The 17,204-nt window shown below is 43.4% G+C and overlaps 1 protein-coding gene and 1 long non-coding RNA gene across 3 annotated transcripts; one reads left to right on the forward strand and one right to left on the reverse strand.

The window, feature by feature from the left end:
- Nucleotides 1-345: 345 nt before the first annotated feature.
- On the forward strand, nucleotides 346-4,198 carry LOC115113679 (uncharacterized). Of its 2 annotated transcripts, XR_003861129.2 has the most exons (3): nucleotides 346-1,393; nucleotides 1,763-1,993; nucleotides 2,263-4,198. It is a non-coding gene; the product is annotated as an uncharacterized LOC115113679 (long non-coding RNA). The 2 variants fall into 2 exon arrangements; XR_003861128.2 differs by having other exon boundaries at nucleotides 346-1,993.
- An 84-nt stretch (nucleotides 4,199-4,282) lies between these two features.
- Nucleotides 4,283-16,967, reverse strand: atmin (ATM interactor). Its single transcript, XM_029641609.2, has 4 exons — nucleotides 16,641-16,967; nucleotides 11,076-11,201; nucleotides 10,503-10,702; nucleotides 4,283-8,955 (listed from the first exon to the last, which is right to left on the reverse strand). Exons 1-4 carry the CDS (start codon nucleotides 16,869-16,871, stop codon nucleotides 7,164-7,166), a joined length of 2,349 nt encoding a protein of 782 aa, XP_029497469.2. The 5' UTR covers nucleotides 16,872-16,967; the 3' UTR covers nucleotides 4,283-7,163.
- Between the last annotated feature and the right edge of the window lie 237 nt (nucleotides 16,968-17,204).

The raw sequence follows: 17,204 nt of genomic DNA on the forward strand, positions 1-17,204 counted from the left end.
TGGGATTCCCGTATCACTGTGGACATTTCCAGCAGCATGGCTCAGTCAATGTGTGTGTGGCTGAGCTTACAGTGCACATAAAACTAGGGGACCGAGTGAGAGACATGACATTACAGTCATCAGGTTTGTGCCTGGCTGGACCACGATGTTCCAAATAGCACGTCCCATTTCTTGCCTGACGACTCATCCTGCTATGTCGATTGCTTCATGGAGAAGAAACGTGAGTGGGCGTGGCGTTTGGCCGGAGCGATGTGGATGGGCAGCTAGGCAATCTCATTTCGGCCATGAGCCAAAAACGCATAACTTCATTTCTCCGTTTTTTTTTATACCGAAACAGAGGTGAGTACCCACTTTGTTATTGTTTCAATCAAGGACTCTAGCTTTGAGAGTATATTCTAGATACCTGTAAATAATTGACATAATGTAAATGAGTAGGCCTATGTAAAGGACGTCACACTGCTTGCGAGTACCACGGCCGTCAAGAAGCGTCAACAGTCGGTGTCACGCGAAAAGATAACTATTCGCTGGCGCAAGTGGGGACAGTTCAGGTTGAGGAGTTTCCCACATCCCCATGTGCTACAGCTACTGTAGCCACACTATGAAGCATTGGCCAATCTGAATCAGTGCTAGACTTGGGTAGGAGCTCACCGGAGCTCAGTACCAGCACCTCAAATGTTCTACTGCCCGAGCTCCTGTTCATCTTAAAGAATATTAGCTCAAAAGTGTTGTGGAGCTCGTGCCCCTAAATATAAACAGTACTGCCACCTAAAATGAATACCGGAACCTATTTCAATCAAAGTCAAGCACTGATCTGAATCGAATTCACTTAGGCCCATGCCCACTATTTTATAGCCTTACGTTATACAATATATATTATAATACTGTTATAATGGGCTATTTTGGATCATATTGTATAGGACATCTTACTATAGATTACATACATTTTAGGTTTAGTCTTAATTATAGATATTGAATGAAATAGTCAGCAACATAGTGGACAGACACCATGCTGTAAATCAAGAATTGTAACAAGCAGCAAATCCAGGTCTAGAAATTGTTACATTTTCTTAGATAACATGGAAATTAGCAATAACCTGTCAACTGCAAATTGTTTTCTCACGCCCCCTCCCATTTCCTCTTCGTTTCCCCTGCGTCACTTCTGAGCGCCCTGTTGTAGCGGAGTTGTCACGGCAACGACGTTCTATCTCTTCTCCAAACACTTCGTGGGCCAAGCACATCTTTGATTTTGTTTGAGGGCGTCTCCTGTAAAACTGTAATAAATATTTGATGACTATTCTATGTTACTGCCTATTAAGTTGAATGTAAAAACCTCAAGGAGCAAATGCTTGGATGGTATTGCTGAGGAAAATGTCGAACTCGATCCCCTTTAATGGTAAGTTGTCTCTTTTACAGCCTTGCTTCTGGCTTCAGGTAACAGAACACGCTTCCTACTTCAGTTGCTAACGTTAGTTTACCTAACGTTAACGTTAGTAGCTAGGCAGAAATGTGAGGTTCTCTTGCTAGCTAGCTAGAATGTTTATGAATCCATTTAATGGACAGGTTTTGTAAACAGGGTCAACACGTTTGTTAACACTGAGTTAACATGTCACAAAGTTGACGTTAAAGGCTACATTTCTTCAGATATCTTACAAATAGTTTTGCTCACAATTAATTATAGGTTGCTTGCTGTTTGTGTATCTCCACTTTTACCAACGAGCCTGCAAGATGAGTGCCGAATTAGGGATGCTTTTTCACTCAACAGATTTCACCCTGAAAGGCTCATCTTAGAATGGACAAATTCAAGGAATGGGATCAGGCGCCTGTAGAAGTGGCTGAAGACAGAAGTGTGGCAGTCGAGTACACAGGATGGGACCAGAGCTGCCAACTACCCAACAGGGGCCATGTCGATGCCCTTTTGGATATCAGCGATGATACCTCATCCAAAGAGCAGGAGCCATTTGAGTTTCTCTGTCTCTCCAGATGGGCGGAAGCTGTAAGTAATCACTGTGGTTACTCTTTTATTTTTTGGCTAGATTGTGAATGATATCCAGCCATATATCACGTTAGGCACCAGATACACACTCCAATTACATGTGAGTTAAGACAAAGTGAAAGTGTCAGTATGTTTATTCACTGTTTATAACTACATTCAATCTCAGAAATCATCTTAAAAGGTAAAACCTAATTTTCTCTAAGTTGTAATACACTGATTAAAATGTAATTACGTTTCCCTTAATGCTGTTGTGTTCGTTGTTGAGACAGATCCGGGGCTGGGGCAGAACTACTCCACTTGGCTGCCTGGTTCAGACCCAGAGGAGAGGAAAGAGGGTCAAGACTGGAGAGACAGACCACCACTGCCACCTGTGTGTGGACCTTGTGAAGTTCTCGGTTCCCCTTGACTCTGAGTCCAGCGTAACCCACTCCCCTGAGTCCTTCTGGGACTCCACCCTGGACCCATGGGAGAACCCCCGTCCACAACCCTGGGAGACTTCTTGAACAGACTCTACAGTCAAACCTCTAACATCTCTTCAGAGGAATCCCCACCAGAGTCCTTCAGGTACCTTCAGAAAGCCACACAGCAATTGACACTCCAAGACAAGATGGTGGAGGACAAAGCTGGGTGTGTGAGATCAGTGACTCACTGCTGGGCTCTGCCCCCTCCCAGGGTCACGACCACTCAGCCTCAGAGTGTCCCATGACGCTGATCATCAACAGCTTCACCATCCTACCACCCGTGAAGGCCTCCCAGTTCAGACACCCTAGGGTCACCAGCCAGCTCCGGAGGGAGGAGGCCGGCCCGGGCCGCAGTGCCTCAGACGGGGAGACCGCAGCGGCTGGGTCAGACGGTGTCACGCCTGCCTGGGAGAGCGGAGGTGGTGTGGAGAGCCAGCAGTCGCCACCTGTTGTCTGCTTTCAGCATCCCCATCCCCAAGAGATGTGCCATACCCTCAGCACTGTCAGATCCTCTACCCCGCGCCACCTACCCCCTGGACAGACACCTCAGATAGGATCCCCGGACCAGCAGTGCTCACAGACTCTACTTTGGACTGAAGACCAAGATTCTGAAGCGTGCAGAGCCCCAACTGCCCATTCTGTTTGGGGACAGGGTGGCCATCCCAGCCTCTGCACAGAGACTACTCTGAACAGAGACTGTTACTTTGCACTCCATACTCTCTCCCAACCCAAAACTCAGTCTTTGTGGGTTTGTGATTAAAAATAAGCTTTCTGTGAAATATCTTCATATCTTTTACATGACACTGATGACGAATTCAACTTGGTCGTTTTAAACTACATGGAATTGACATGAGTTTACAGATTGCTGTTAGTTCTATTTGATTTATAGGCTATACCACCTCAGCCTCATTGTATAACCAGTTTATTCATGCGTTACATGCGTTTCAAAAGGTAGCATTTGGTCCATCATCACACATGCCATCACTCTTAACATCAGCAATGCAAAGTAGTCCAGATTGCTAGAATTCATTGTGCAGACATGTTATGGTCATTTGTTACCACTGATTATTCAGCGTGAAATCATTTAACTGTTACATGAGCCTTCCTTAATTACAAACCCTCCACGTACCTGGACATATGGAGTGACTCATTTTAAAATGGAGTGATACATTCATTTGTGTGTGATTTCAGTTCTAGATTTTGCATGTGCTTTTATTGTGGTGCTCACACTTACCCAGCAACTGTGCCTACTACTCTATGATGCTGAGCTCTAGGTCAGTTTCTTGGATTCCTGAATGTTAAACTGCAGACATTATTCTCCTCAGTATGACAAAACATGATCTGAGCCATTGCCAAAGCATGCTAGTGCACTCTAATGGAATGAGCAGTCAGTGATTGTAGTGTTCCAACCCATGTGAAGATGTCATTGGTAGCCTATTGAATTACATGCTAGATGTGAACCACACTGTGACTCTGAGGGGCTGTGACAGCATAGGTGTGTGGGCGGCGGGATTAGTATCATATTCCAAATGTCTTACACAATTACAATATTGTATTCAAATGGTCTGAGCATAATACATGTACATAGTACATTAACTTGTACTGCCACACAACCCAGGTGAAAACTACCTGACATTTACCGAAAAATAGCACATTGAGTGTGTACAATATTGATTATTGTGTTGTAAGTCAAAAGTAGTATGTGCTTTAACCAGTAATAAAATATTTGACGTGGCTTTATACAGCACTGCATTACTGTCCTTTGATTTGAAGTGTACTGGAACTAAGCTAGTACAAACAACCAGCTAATACATCAACTCAAACAATCAACCCTTTATGAAGACTTTATTATGAGCGTCTGCTGAATAGCATCAACAACACAAATAACGAGAGGCAACCTTTATCGACCCTCTACACATTCAGGCAACTGAAATACAACAGATAAGACCGCAAACAGAAATGCAACTGAAATAACTTACATTGGCACCAAAGACTGCATGCACTCCCTACTGAGAAAAACCAAAGCGCTGAAGTCAACACCCCCATGTAGCATGGTTAGGATCAATTCCAATTTCCTTTCAAAATGAGGAACATTGGAATTTGGTTTACTTTCTCAATTGCCTGGAATGAAAATGAAATTGACTTCAACCCTGCCATGTAGTCTACTGTACATGTTTATTTTTTGACTTTTAAAGCAAGGCAGTTTCTCCCCTCAGCGCTATTATAACCAAGTTCAAGAAGGATAAATTAAACAGAAGTAGTGTTTTCAGTACAGCACAATACATTGTTATGAAATGTGGTTGAGTATGAAAGTCTGTTATATAAACTGGAATGAGACAGTCCTGTTTCGATTACGTTAAGATGCAGTGCAAAAACTAAGCCATGTTGTGTAGTATGGGCACAGTGTCATGTAGGCTACATTCTGCCGTTTCTGGGTCCACTTCTCCACATATTGATAGTGTACCACAGTAGGGCAAATGCTGCCTTGGAAACAAATACTGCATTGCATTCTTAGAACCTGGATGTGTAACACAAAACAGGACTTCTAACATATCTTGCAACAAAATATTTTTGAAAGTAGAGGTACAGGAAACAAACATACTCAACATGCAAATTAAAAGACACTTGAGTTTTCGAAGTATTCTTCCAAGACACCCTCCACAAATACATATAATGTAAATGTTAAATACATTTAGATCCTTAACTTCTTCCTACCTCTTAAAGCTGCTTAGTGCATCACTGACCAATGGAAACATAACAAAATACAATTAAAAATAATTGGTTTAAGGCACCAACATAACAAAATCCAACATGGACAAATACTCAAAACTTGAAGAGCTCTTGTAAAGTTCACATTCAATAACAATGTCTCAACAAATGTGTTTCTTGAAATTTGAATGGGGTGCATGTGCAAATGAGGTCAAATATTGTAATGATACCAACAGCTAGCTTTGACCAATAAGGTAGGCTTTAGAGTATAGTTCAAGAAAATGTTCATAGAAATTGTAATATTGTCAGTTTATGTTCAGTAACGTTTAGTGGGGTTGTTATACAGTACCTTCAGAAAGTATTCACACTCATTGCAGACATTGAATATCCCTTTGTGCATGGTGAAGGTATTAATTACACTTTGGATGGTGTATTCCTAACACAGTTGCAGGAGAGGAAGGAAACCGCACAGGTACTTCAACATGAGGCCAATGACTTTAAAACAGTTAAGAGTTTAATGGCTGTGATAGGAGAAAATGGAGGATGGCTCAACAACATTGTAGTTACTCCACAATACAAAACATGTGGCAAAGCAATTCACTTTTTATTCTGAATACAAAGTGTTATGTTTGGGGTACCACTCCACATATTTTCAAGCATAGTGGTGGCTGCATCATGTCATGCGTATGCTTGTAATCATTAAGGACTGGGGAGTTTTTGAGGATAAAAAAAGAAGCGTAATGGAGCTAAGCACAGGCAAAATCCTAGAGGAAAACCCGATTCAGTCTGCCATCTACCAGATACTGGGAGATTAATTCACCTTTCAGCAGGACAATAACCTACAACACGAGGCCAAATCTACACTGGAGTTGCTTACCAAGAAGACAGTGAATGTTCCCGAATATCCGAGTTACAGTTTTGACTTAAATCTACTTGAAAAGCTAGGGCAAGACCTAAAAAAAGGTTGTCTAGCAATGATCAATAACCAATTTGACAGAGTTTGAAAAATTCTGAAAATAATAAATGGGCAAATGATGCACAATCCAGGTATGGAAATCTCAAAAGACTGACCCAGAAAGAGTTGTAATTGAAAGGTGATTCTAACATGTATTTACTCAGGGGGTTGAATACTTATTTAATGAAGAAATATTCATTTGATTTTCCATAAATGCTATTTTTTTTTGTTCCACTTAGTCCCACTTTGTAACAACAACATGTGGAAAAAGTCAAGGGGTATGAATACTTTCTGAAGGCACTGTACATGGTGGACATACACAATCACAACGTAATCACAGTGACTAGAGAGTAGCTAGATCCTCATAGTGTTTCTCTACAGTGTTGTATCACTTCAGCACACTGTGCTGCTATACACTTACAGCCAGCTAATGAATAAGTCAAAGACCATGACAGGCTAGTCTCCTAACGCGGTGACCCAGCTTATAGGTGGGTGGCCCTGTAACAATGGGGCAATTCTACAAGACTGCACTTCACAATCACATGTCAACAATGGTAGTGCGGCAACTATTTTAGAGTTTCATGAGTATATTTGTGCCACATCAAATCTGCCAGAAGCCATTCAATAGCAGAATGATTAAGGAAAGGCTCAACAGGCATTACATACTCTCTTACAGCAAACATTAGTGCTCAAATTTTAAAATATTGTAAACGGACTAAACTGGCTTTTCAGACAAAATATATATATATTTAAGTAGTAAGACGCGCAAATAAACATGTAAACAAGGATGGGAAATCATATCCATGAACTATAATAAAGTGCTTTCGAGCTAGCATGAGGGAGATGTCTGGACATGTTATCCTAGACATGCTACCCCTCTGTAGAATGTCCTAAGACTTCAAGAAGGCTCACTTCTACACCTAAACCTCCAGTAGTAGAGGGACAAAGACTGTAGAGGATGATGAGTAGGATCCCAGGACCTCCTGGACTGAAAGCAGAACCCCATTGCGTGGACTGAGGAGGTGTGTCTGGGGGGGGTGGTAATTCAGCTGTTGGGTTTCTCAGAGTGCTGAAAGAGAGCAAACAGCTCCTCACATGTCTGCGTCTCCACCGAGCTGAAGTGGGACTCCATGTTCCAGGCCATGTCAGCTGACAGGAAGTCGTCCATGACTGTCTGGGTCTCGTTGCTGGTCAGGAAGAGGTTTCCGAGGCCCTCAGATGATGCGTCGGTCACCGTCTGAGTCTCCGTGCTGCTTAAGAGCCTGGCCTGGTCACCCTGGGACACAGAGGGAAGGGTGTTGGAGTTTAGTGTTGGTGTAAGCGGTCGGTGGAGGTCGGTCTGCGTCTCAGTGTCAGAGGACTCTGTGCTCATGGAGAAGCTGGACTGGCGCAGAATGTTGCCCAGGGGCATGTGGCCTCCGGCTTTCAGCAGGAAGTTGAGGTCCGTCTGGGTCTGGGTGTCAAACATCTCCAGTTCCAGGTCACTGGCCTGGCTCCGGCCCGGCCCCTCACTGTTTCCCAGGCCCTCCAGGAGAAGGAAGTCTGTCTGGGTTTGGATATCCAGGACCTCCAGGGGCGTGTCGGCCCCCAGCCCGCTCAGATCGCTCTCCTCCGTCTGGGTCTGGATGTGGGCCGCGTTCAGGAATTCCTCAAAGTCAAAATCGATGCCCGTGTGCTGTTCCTGAACAGAGCACAGAGCTGACCCACAGCCTGTTGAAGAATCCATCTGCGCCTGGTGACCGGACAGAGAGTGACCTGACAAGATATTTTCCAGATCGTTGAACAGAGCCAAGGTGGTCTGGGTTTGGTTGTCCGCCACGCTGCCCGACTGGAGATCATCTGTCTGCACGCCAAAGCACATGCCTCCTGCTGACTTGTCGTGGTCATAGAGACTGTTACCGGAAAGGGGGTCGTCTACACCGTGGGTTCTGAAGTGTCCGTCTGTCAGTGCAGTCTGTGTTGAGACACTGAGGGAGTAACTGTCGAAGAGGTCTGAGCACATGATGGCCTGGTCCATCTGAGCACTCTCTTCTGACCCAGCCAGGGCGAGTCTGGTCTGGGTCTGCTTGGTAATGTAGGGGGACTGGGATGGGGAGGAATAGGGGCAGGGCAGCTGGCTGAGGGTATCTGTCTGCGCCCCGATGGTGGTGGTGGCTTTGGCCTTAGAGGGGAACGTCTGGGTCTCTACACTGACCGGCAGCAGGACCTGAGCACTCACACTAATATCTGTCTGAGAACACGAGGAGACCGACGACTCACCAAAGGGGCACATCTCCGTCCCCACCCCGACCCCCATAGGCATTCTGGACAAGTATGAGATGTCTGTCTGGATGTTGGTGGAGGTATTGCTCCCCCTGGTTCCTCCTGAGTCATTGCCAGAGCCCACTGACTCCAGACTTACCTGCACCCCCATGCTGACAGGCCCCAGACTGGAGCGGGAGGCAGGCATGCTGCCCCTGAAGCACAGGGTCTTAGGGTCCAGGTGAGGCACCATGGCCCCCATGGACTGGGGCATGAGGTGGAGGGTGCTGAATGAGCCCTGGCTGTCCACAGCCAGCACCACAGACCTCAGAACCCCGCTCTCTGTGGAGGGGAGGAGGACGGGGAGATGGGCCAGCTGCATCACAGGGAAATTCACCAGAGCCACTTCGGGCTTGGGTAGGAGGAGTTTCTGGAGGTGTTTAGGGGGGTTGTTGTGGCAGACCCTGTCTGAAGGGAGGGAGTCCTCTGAGAGTTCTCTGTCTGTTTTTATGATCTTACACATGAATTCACTGGGCTTGACTTTTTCCTCTCCACTGATCTGTCTCTCCATCTTCCTCTTTTTCACTGGTGGATACCTGCAAACACCGGGCGGAGGAGAGAATACGTCAAGCAGACAAAACAGCAGTAGGTAGTTCTAAAGCTTTGACAAACACTAATAAAAGCAAGGTGCAGTGGAAGCATTCTCATTTAATCGTTGTGCAGTCAAATTCAAGGTCTGTTCTCAAGCCACGTTGTGCATGCAGGCGTTTGTCCCAACATGATCTGTTATTGAATAATTACATGGTTTACTGGATAAACTGCATGACACTTGAAGACGTGGTGGCAGAGAGGCTCAACGTGTCCTCACCATCTTTAAATCCCCTCTAACAGCATGTCCAACCAAACACAAGTCTTTTTTAATAGAAACCCATTTGAATGTCATGTGTAGACTAATGCCTTTAGGAGCATCCACTGCCGATTCAATGACACCACATGGAAGTGACTGCAATATGCAATAGCCTACCAAGTGAACGTTGGCGCCTTGCACAACGCATGTCTCAATCTGTCCATCTGGCTTGTCAAAATCCTCTGTTTCAGTGTCTAATTGTTTGTTCACTTGTCTGTACCTCCATCCTTGGTACAGTAGCTAGTTAGTCAAGCATTTTAGAGCCAACTACTGAAACAGGCAGTAGACTAGAGGAAGAGTAGGGAAGCACAATTATTTCATCTCTTGAATTCCTCCTTAGTGGACATTACCGTACATTCTATTTTAGGGAGATTCATGTAGCATAAAATCATCATTCTCCACTCATGTGAGTCATGTGCATGCAGCGATGTGTCACAGACTGGCATGTGAACATTTTGTGGCCTGTTCCAGTTGATACAATGCTAATTTGCTAGTGAGAGCATGAGCTCAAGATAGCCAGGCAGGAAGAGAAACAGGTGAAGTAGAGAGATCATTGAAAGACGACGTGAACCAACCTCCATGCGTAGCTAATGTGATTTATGGAGGATGTCTATGGCTGGACACTGTCTTGGACAATGCTTATATGTCGGCTTTTGTGTATTTTGGATTTTAAATTGGCCAAAACCCGTCAATAACCTGTTAATGGAAACACTGCCCTCTAGTATGATATCCAGTACACACAGTGAACAAAACATTAAGAACACCTTACACCTTTGCCCTCAGAACAGCCTTATTTCGCAGGACAAGGTGTCGAAAGCATTACACAGGGATGTTGGCCCATGTTCACTACAATGCTTCCCACAGTTGTGTCAAGTTGGCTGAATGTCCTTTGGGTGGGGAACCATTCTTGATACACACAGGAAACTGTTGAGTGTGAAAATCCCAGCAACATTGCAGTTCTTAACACAAACCGGTGTACCTGAAACCTACTACCAGACCCTGTTCAAAACCACTTCAGTATTTTGTCTTGCCCAGTCACCCTCTGAATGGCACACAAACACAATCCATGTCTCAATTGTCTCAAGGCTTAAAAATATATTTGTTAACCCGTCTCCCCCCCTTCATCTACATTGATTGAAGTGAATTTAAAAGCTGACGTCAATAATCATAGACTGACCGGGTGAAAGCTTTCTTTCATGGAAAGAGTACATGTTCCTAATGTTTTGTACCCTCTACCTGTGTTCTGTGGGGACCTCGTGGCCGGTCCTGTAGATATGTGACAGTAGCGCTGCTCTGCTGGCGTAGGGGCAGCCACACGTGCAGCGGTAGGTCCTCCCACAGTCCTCTATGTGGCGCCTCAGGTCCCACTCTGTGCTGTAGCCGTTGTTGCACTTGGAACACTTGTGCTTCTTCTCTGCATGCATCTTCATAAAGTGCTGGATAGAGCAGAATATACATCGGGCTATGAGAAGAGGTTACTTGTTACATGAACTGGAAAAATACAATAAATGAATGTATTATTCCCTTCTTGTTCACCAATTCCAATTTCCTAGTTATACTTCAAAAGCCTCTCTATTGAGACATAATTATTAGACACACTTTCCAATCATTTACAATTCCCATCCACCATCAGGATCTCAGGGGAGATCCAAAGCAGGACCCGAAAGTGATTAGGGGAAAACCCAGGAGGAAATGTCTGTCTCAGTCTTTTCATTCATTAGACAATCCGCATGAGTCTGACTCAGGTGGTTTCAGCCAGGCAATCTCTGTCATTATACAGATCTTAGACTGACTGTAGGGATGTGGTACCTGTTTAACCAGGGAAAACTGGGAGAAGGGTCTGTTGGGGCCTCGTGGACAGCCCTCTATGGGACAACAGTAGAGCTTCTGGGAGCCCTTCATGTCCTTCCTGATGGTGGGGTTGACAAGACCGTCCTGTGGAGAGAGAGGATGAATGATTAGACTGTGATATTAAAGGCTTAAGATTTAGTGTCATCTGTCAGCAGTGAAATAATGAAGGCTAACCAACCACATTTAGAAAGGTAGGCCATCAGACCGCTGAGCTAAAGGCTAGGCATTAGACTAAAATCCTCTCTCTGGAAAACATCCAGCCGATGGACACGCCAATTATCCTTTGTAGAAAACCATATGAATGTCAAATAGAGACGAAGGTGGTCCAGATGGAGGGTCCACATCTATGACTTTAAAGAGGTTCAGATGAAAGATATTAGTTTAACAGCACATCGAGTTTGTGCTTTCCAGTGTGCTACATCACTCCACACTCCTGGCAGTCTCCAGACAGCTGTCAGCAGCACATTGTATTAACTCAATGAACAACAGCATGATGCTTATGTAAGAGTACAGCAGACACAGAGCTTGGTATGACTCACAGGCCACAGATAGACCTCAGCATCGACCCGTGTGTACAGCCTAACCATCATTACTAGCACTGCAGTATTTCACTGGCCAAGGTCACCTAGCAGGCTACATCGACTGTGTCATTGTTACAGTAAAAGAGACGGTTTGATGGAAGTTAGGCTAATATACATAAACATCCAGCATAGTGCTACAATGATCTGTCTTCACAGGAAACACAGTGCAGCTTATATTATTGTAAAGGTTACGTCAGAGGCATACAGTTCTGTATAGGCTACTTGAAGCAGCAGATGAGCAGGTTAACATTCAGACGGTCTGTTCTAGGCCAGAGCACAGTCCCTGAGCTGCTCTCCATGACACTATTATGTCCCTTCCCAGCAGACAGACCAGGCACAGTGCATTGCCAGACGGTGATACAGGCAGGCAGGACAGAGATAGCTTTGTTTCTGTCTGCTACAAGACAGCCTGGGTAGGGTCTGCTGAGCAGCATCGCTGCTAGGAAATACAAACTGAAAACATGCGAGTTAAACATGTTAAGTGACTCACTGACACCTTGCATACAGCCATTACACAAGAAGTGTGACTAGTCTAACACTACAGCCTGCCTAGTACAGACGGCTATTATTTGAGTACGATTTGTAATGTTCGGAAGTGTGTGAAATTAAATTGATTGCCGTGTTACACACACATCCAGCAGTTGGCCAGCAAATGTGATACGGCAGTTCAGCAGAGTTAAGGCACAGTGAGTGTCCAGTGACAACCGTGTTATAACTAGAGGTCGACCGATTAATCGGAATGGCCGATTAATAAGGGCCGATATAAAAAAAAAAGTATAGGCAAGTCAGTTAAGAACACATTCTTATTTTCAATTACGGCCTAGGAATGGTGGGTTAACTGCCTTGTTCAGGGGCAGAACGACAGATTTTTACCTTATCAGCTCGGGGATTCAATCTTGCAACCTTACAGTTAACTAGTCCAACGCTCTAACCACCTGCCTTACATTGCACTCCACGAGGAGCCTGCCTGTTACGCGAATGCAGTAAGAAGCCATGGTAAGTTGCCTGCTAGCATTAAACTTATCTTATAAAAAAAAATCAATCAATCATAATCACTAGTTAACTACACATGGTTGATGATATTACTATGCGGTGCGCATTCGCGAAAAAGGACTGTCGTTGCTCCAACATGTACCTAAACATAAACATCAATGCTTTTCTTAAAATCAATACACAAGTATATATTTTTTAAACCTGCATATTTAGTTAATATTGCCTGCTAACATGAATTTCTTTTAACTAGGGAAATTGTGTCACTTCTCTTGCAACAGAGTCAGGGTATATGCAGCAGTTTGGGCCGCCTGGCTCATTGCGAACTGTGTGAAGAATACTTCTTCCTAACAAAGACAGCCAACTTCGCCAAACGGGGAATGATTTAACAAAAGCGCAGTTGCGAAATAAGCACAACCATTGCACGACTATACCTAACCATAAACATCAATGCCTTCCTTAAAATCAATACACAGAAGTATATTTTTTTTAAACCTGCATATTTAGCTAAAAGAAATCCAGGTTAGCAGGCAATATTAACCAGGTGAAATTGTGTCACTTCTCTGCGTTCATTGCACACAGAGTCAGGGTATATGCAGCAGTTTCGGCTGCCTGGCTCATTGCGAACTAATTTGCCAGAATTTTACGTAATTATGACATAACATTGAAGGTTGCGCAATGTAACAGGAATATTTAGACTTGGAATGCCACCCGTTAGATAAAATACGGAACGGTTCCGTATTTCACTGAAAGAATAAACGTTTTATTTTCGAGATGATAGTTTACGGATTTTACCATATTAATGACCGAAGGCTCGTATTTCTGTGTGTTATCATGTTATAACTAAGTCTATGATTTGATAGAGCAGTATGACTGAGCGATGGTAGGCCCCAGCAGGCTCATAAGCATTCATTCAAAAAGCACTTTCGTGCATTTTGCCAGCAGCTCTTCACAATGCTTCAAGCATTTAGCTGTTTATGACTTCAAGCCTATCAACTCCAGAGATTAGGCTGGTGTAACCGATGTGAAATGGCTAGCTAGTTAGCGGGGTGCGCGCTAATAGCGTTTCAAACGTCACTCGCTCTGAGACTTGGAGTAGTTGTTCCCATTGCTCTGCATGGGTAACGCTGCTTCGAGGGTGGCTGTTGTCGATGCGTTCCTGGTTCGAGCCCAGGTAGGAGTGAGGAGAGGGATGGAAGCTATACTGTTACACTGGCAGTACTAAAGTGCCTATAAGAACATCCAATAGTCAAAGGTATATGAAATACAAATCGTATAGAGAGAAATAGTCCTATTATTCCTATAATAACCTCAACCTAAAACGTCTTACCTGGGAATATTGAAGACTCATGTTAAAAGGAACCACCAGCTTTCATATGTTCTCATGTTCTGAGCAAGGAACTTAAACGTTAGCTTTTTTACATGACACATATTGCACTTTTACTTTCTTCTCCAACATTTTGTTTTTGCATTATTTAAACCAAATTGAACATGTTTCATTATTTATTTGAGGCTAAATTGATTTTATTGATGTATTATATTAAGTTAAAATAAGTGTTCATTCAGTATTGTTGTAATTGTCATTATTACAAATAAATAAATGTAATTTAAAAAAAATCTACATTTATTTGAAAATCGGCTGATTAATCGGTATCGGCTTTTTTTTTGGTCCTCCAATAATCGGTATCAGCATTGAAAAATCATCATCGGTCGACCTCTAGTTATAACCCAAATCATCTCTCTTTCTGCATCAATGAATACAACAGAACAAGCCTGGCCAGTGCGTAACAGCGGAGGCACAGTAAGCAGACTGTACTTTCCTGACTCTGGTTGAGTAGCGTTAGCCCATTAACTACCTTTATTTGTCTATTTATGAAGGTATCTTCTGGCCGGGGGAGTTCTGTTAAGAGCCCCGACGCGAGTTCTGAATCTTAATACGCATGGCTTACGATACGATTTTGGAAACATAAGTAACAAATATTTAATATCAGTGAGAGATCGTTTAAAAAAACTAAAAGGTTAAATTACTACACACCTTTAAATGGTTAGTGTTCCCACGCGGCCATAGCTCCATGTTACAGCCCTTGTATACGGAAGACTGATGCGACCACCTGTGCTAACTAGCTATCTAGCCTGCTCAAACATCTGTGTGTAAGGTAACTGAGGAGGAAGTGTAGTTTGAGGGCGTATGGATCTGTGCAAACCTGCTACAGTAAATGTATTTTATTGAAAGATTATTTCTAATTGAAATGAAAGATAAGTTCCATATGTTTTGAAAACCGTATCGCAAGCGATAACTGACATTTCTAAATATTAAAAGAGAGCGTTGGGATTGTAGTCACATGCTCCCACCGGTACTTATAGCGGGGAACCTTTGTGATAAGGCAGAATGCTTTGGGTTCTCAAAAGCAAGGGTATAGTTGCCTCTACTGGCAGCCCTGTCACAGTCATAGACATCTAAGACTGCGCTCACTTGACACCATTTTGTTCAGATTGACATTGTTTCCTTCATGAACTGCTGCATAATGTATTTTCTCCATCTCTCATTCTCCTGCATTAGGCCCAGTTGAATTAGTTCAATATTGAGAACAGTTAGCACTTGAGGAGCATGAAGTGCTTTTCAGACCTAATTCAAATTCAAACATTCACCTTTTCTTTTTTTCCCAAAGAGCTCAGTCTGTAGCAAGACAAAAGACAGCTAGATCCCAGCAGAGAACAGCATTCATTTGGGGGAAACTGGAATCACTAGGACTCCCACAGGGCAGCAAGACTAGGCGAGGACAGTGCATACATTTCAGTTAAAGAGGAGGATCATTGTCTCCAAGACCTTTACTGTAGCCAGTATTCATATTTAGGCTAAAGACAGTGTGACATTAGTCAGACTGATTTGATTGCACATCTTGGGCTTAGCCCATCTTCTTCAGCCATATAAACATTAATTCACTGAGGGTTATTTTAATTGCTCGAATTTCCATAATCTTCTAGAAAACCAAATGACTCTCAATAATTTTACAACGTTAGGCTATGTGGGCATGGAGACAAGTATATTTACATGCACACTAATAATTCGATATTAAACTGAGTATGACATTAGTCATTTAAACACCGTACGCCGATTTAAGATAAGCAGAGTAAGGTCAAAATCGAAGTAAACCGATTAAAACACCTGGTTTTCCGAGCAACCTTCGAATTAAGGCACGTAAACAGTTTAATCGGCGTTCCAGCGGTGTATTTGATCTGCGCATGTGCCAGCACCCGTAGCGCAAGCCTCCCTCATGCGTGAGTTCGGAAAAACTGAAAGTGTGCATCTTTTCACATACAAACACTATATGTCCTAATTCAATATCAAATCGTATTCTCAAATTAACATGGCCACTGTGGTAGAACGTTTATTTTTATTGCCGATTTTTTGCATTTATCAAAAGTCCCATCATTAGCATATAACTTCAGATGTGTTCATGTAAACCGGATTATTACTGAAATCGTTGTTCTTGCAAAGCATGTAAACGTTTTAAACGAATTTATATTAATCCGAATATCCACAATGTTCGTGTTATTGTGCGCATCTAATCGTGTGGGTTTGAACATATAATACATTTGTATGGCTGACATGTAAAGGCAGTACAAGAAAGCTAATTAACTTAACATTAGCGCGGATAATCAGTGTCATACAGCCATGATCCTAGCCTAGGTTGATAGTTCAAATGCTTTAAGCAATCTTTCACAATAGTAACCAAATAACGTTATCAGCAATATACAGTTGTAGCTAGCCAACTTCAAAGAACTGGCCTCAAACAGTGCACGATGACTTGCCGTTTTCCCAATAAGCATGCCTCGAACTACCTAACGTAACTAATTAGCGATACAAGCTTCATGAATTGAAAAATAGACGTTTTGGAATATGTCAGTAGCCTCTTTGGTTAGCTTGCAAATAGGCTAACAAGCTAGCTACCTTTACTCTGTGGGACTTCACGAGATGCATGTTCAGGGCTGGCGTGTTCGGTAGAATCTTGCCACATCCTTCTACGGTGCATAGGATATTGGTCCGCACTTCTTTGGTGAGCTCCATGATAGACGGTTTGATAATCTCCCGCGTCGGTGTAGGGGGCTCTTCGGTGCATTTCTGACTGCCCGTGGAAGCGTTATCGTTTCGGTATGCTTTCCCGGACGCAGAGGCAGCCATGTTTCTGTTGACAAGTCACCAAACCAACTGCTCCTCAGGCAGCAGAAAAGCTGCTGCAAACAAGCCAGGAAAATATGGTCCGGAAAATACAAGGACGCGGCCACTTCCGGGAGACCTTTCTTAGCAACTGACAGCCACTCCCACACAAGCGTCCTGGCAACAGCAGAGGGCTGGCAAGTGGCAATATTGTAGCTACTTCTGTGATATATTACATATTTGCTGTACACTACTCAAGTAACACAAAGTAAAAAATGAAATAAAAAAAAATCCGTCCAATAACATTTATTAGAGTACAGATTGTAGTATATTAACTGAGAAACAATAACAAAGATT

This window comes from Oncorhynchus nerka, linkage group LG28, assembly GCF_034236695.1.
Source record: "Oncorhynchus nerka isolate Pitt River linkage group LG28, Oner_Uvic_2.0, whole genome shotgun sequence".
Classification (NCBI taxonomy): Eukaryota; Metazoa; Chordata; class Actinopteri; order Salmoniformes; family Salmonidae; genus Oncorhynchus; species Oncorhynchus nerka.

Excerpts from the sequence above, each read along its gene's own strand:
- atmin (XM_029641609.2), bottom strand. The coding sequence starts at position 16,871 with ATGGCTGCCTCTGCGTCCGGGAAAGCATACCGAAACGATAACGCTTCC. Across the intron at positions 11,202-16,640 it reads TGAAGTCCCACAGAGTAAAG|GACGGTCTTGTCAACCCCAC; the intron begins GTAGCTAGCTTG and ends CTCTCTCCACAG. Across the intron at positions 10,703-11,075 it reads AGTTTTCCCTGGTTAAACAG|CACTTTATGAAGATGCATGC; the intron begins GTACCACATCCC and ends TGCTCTATCCAG.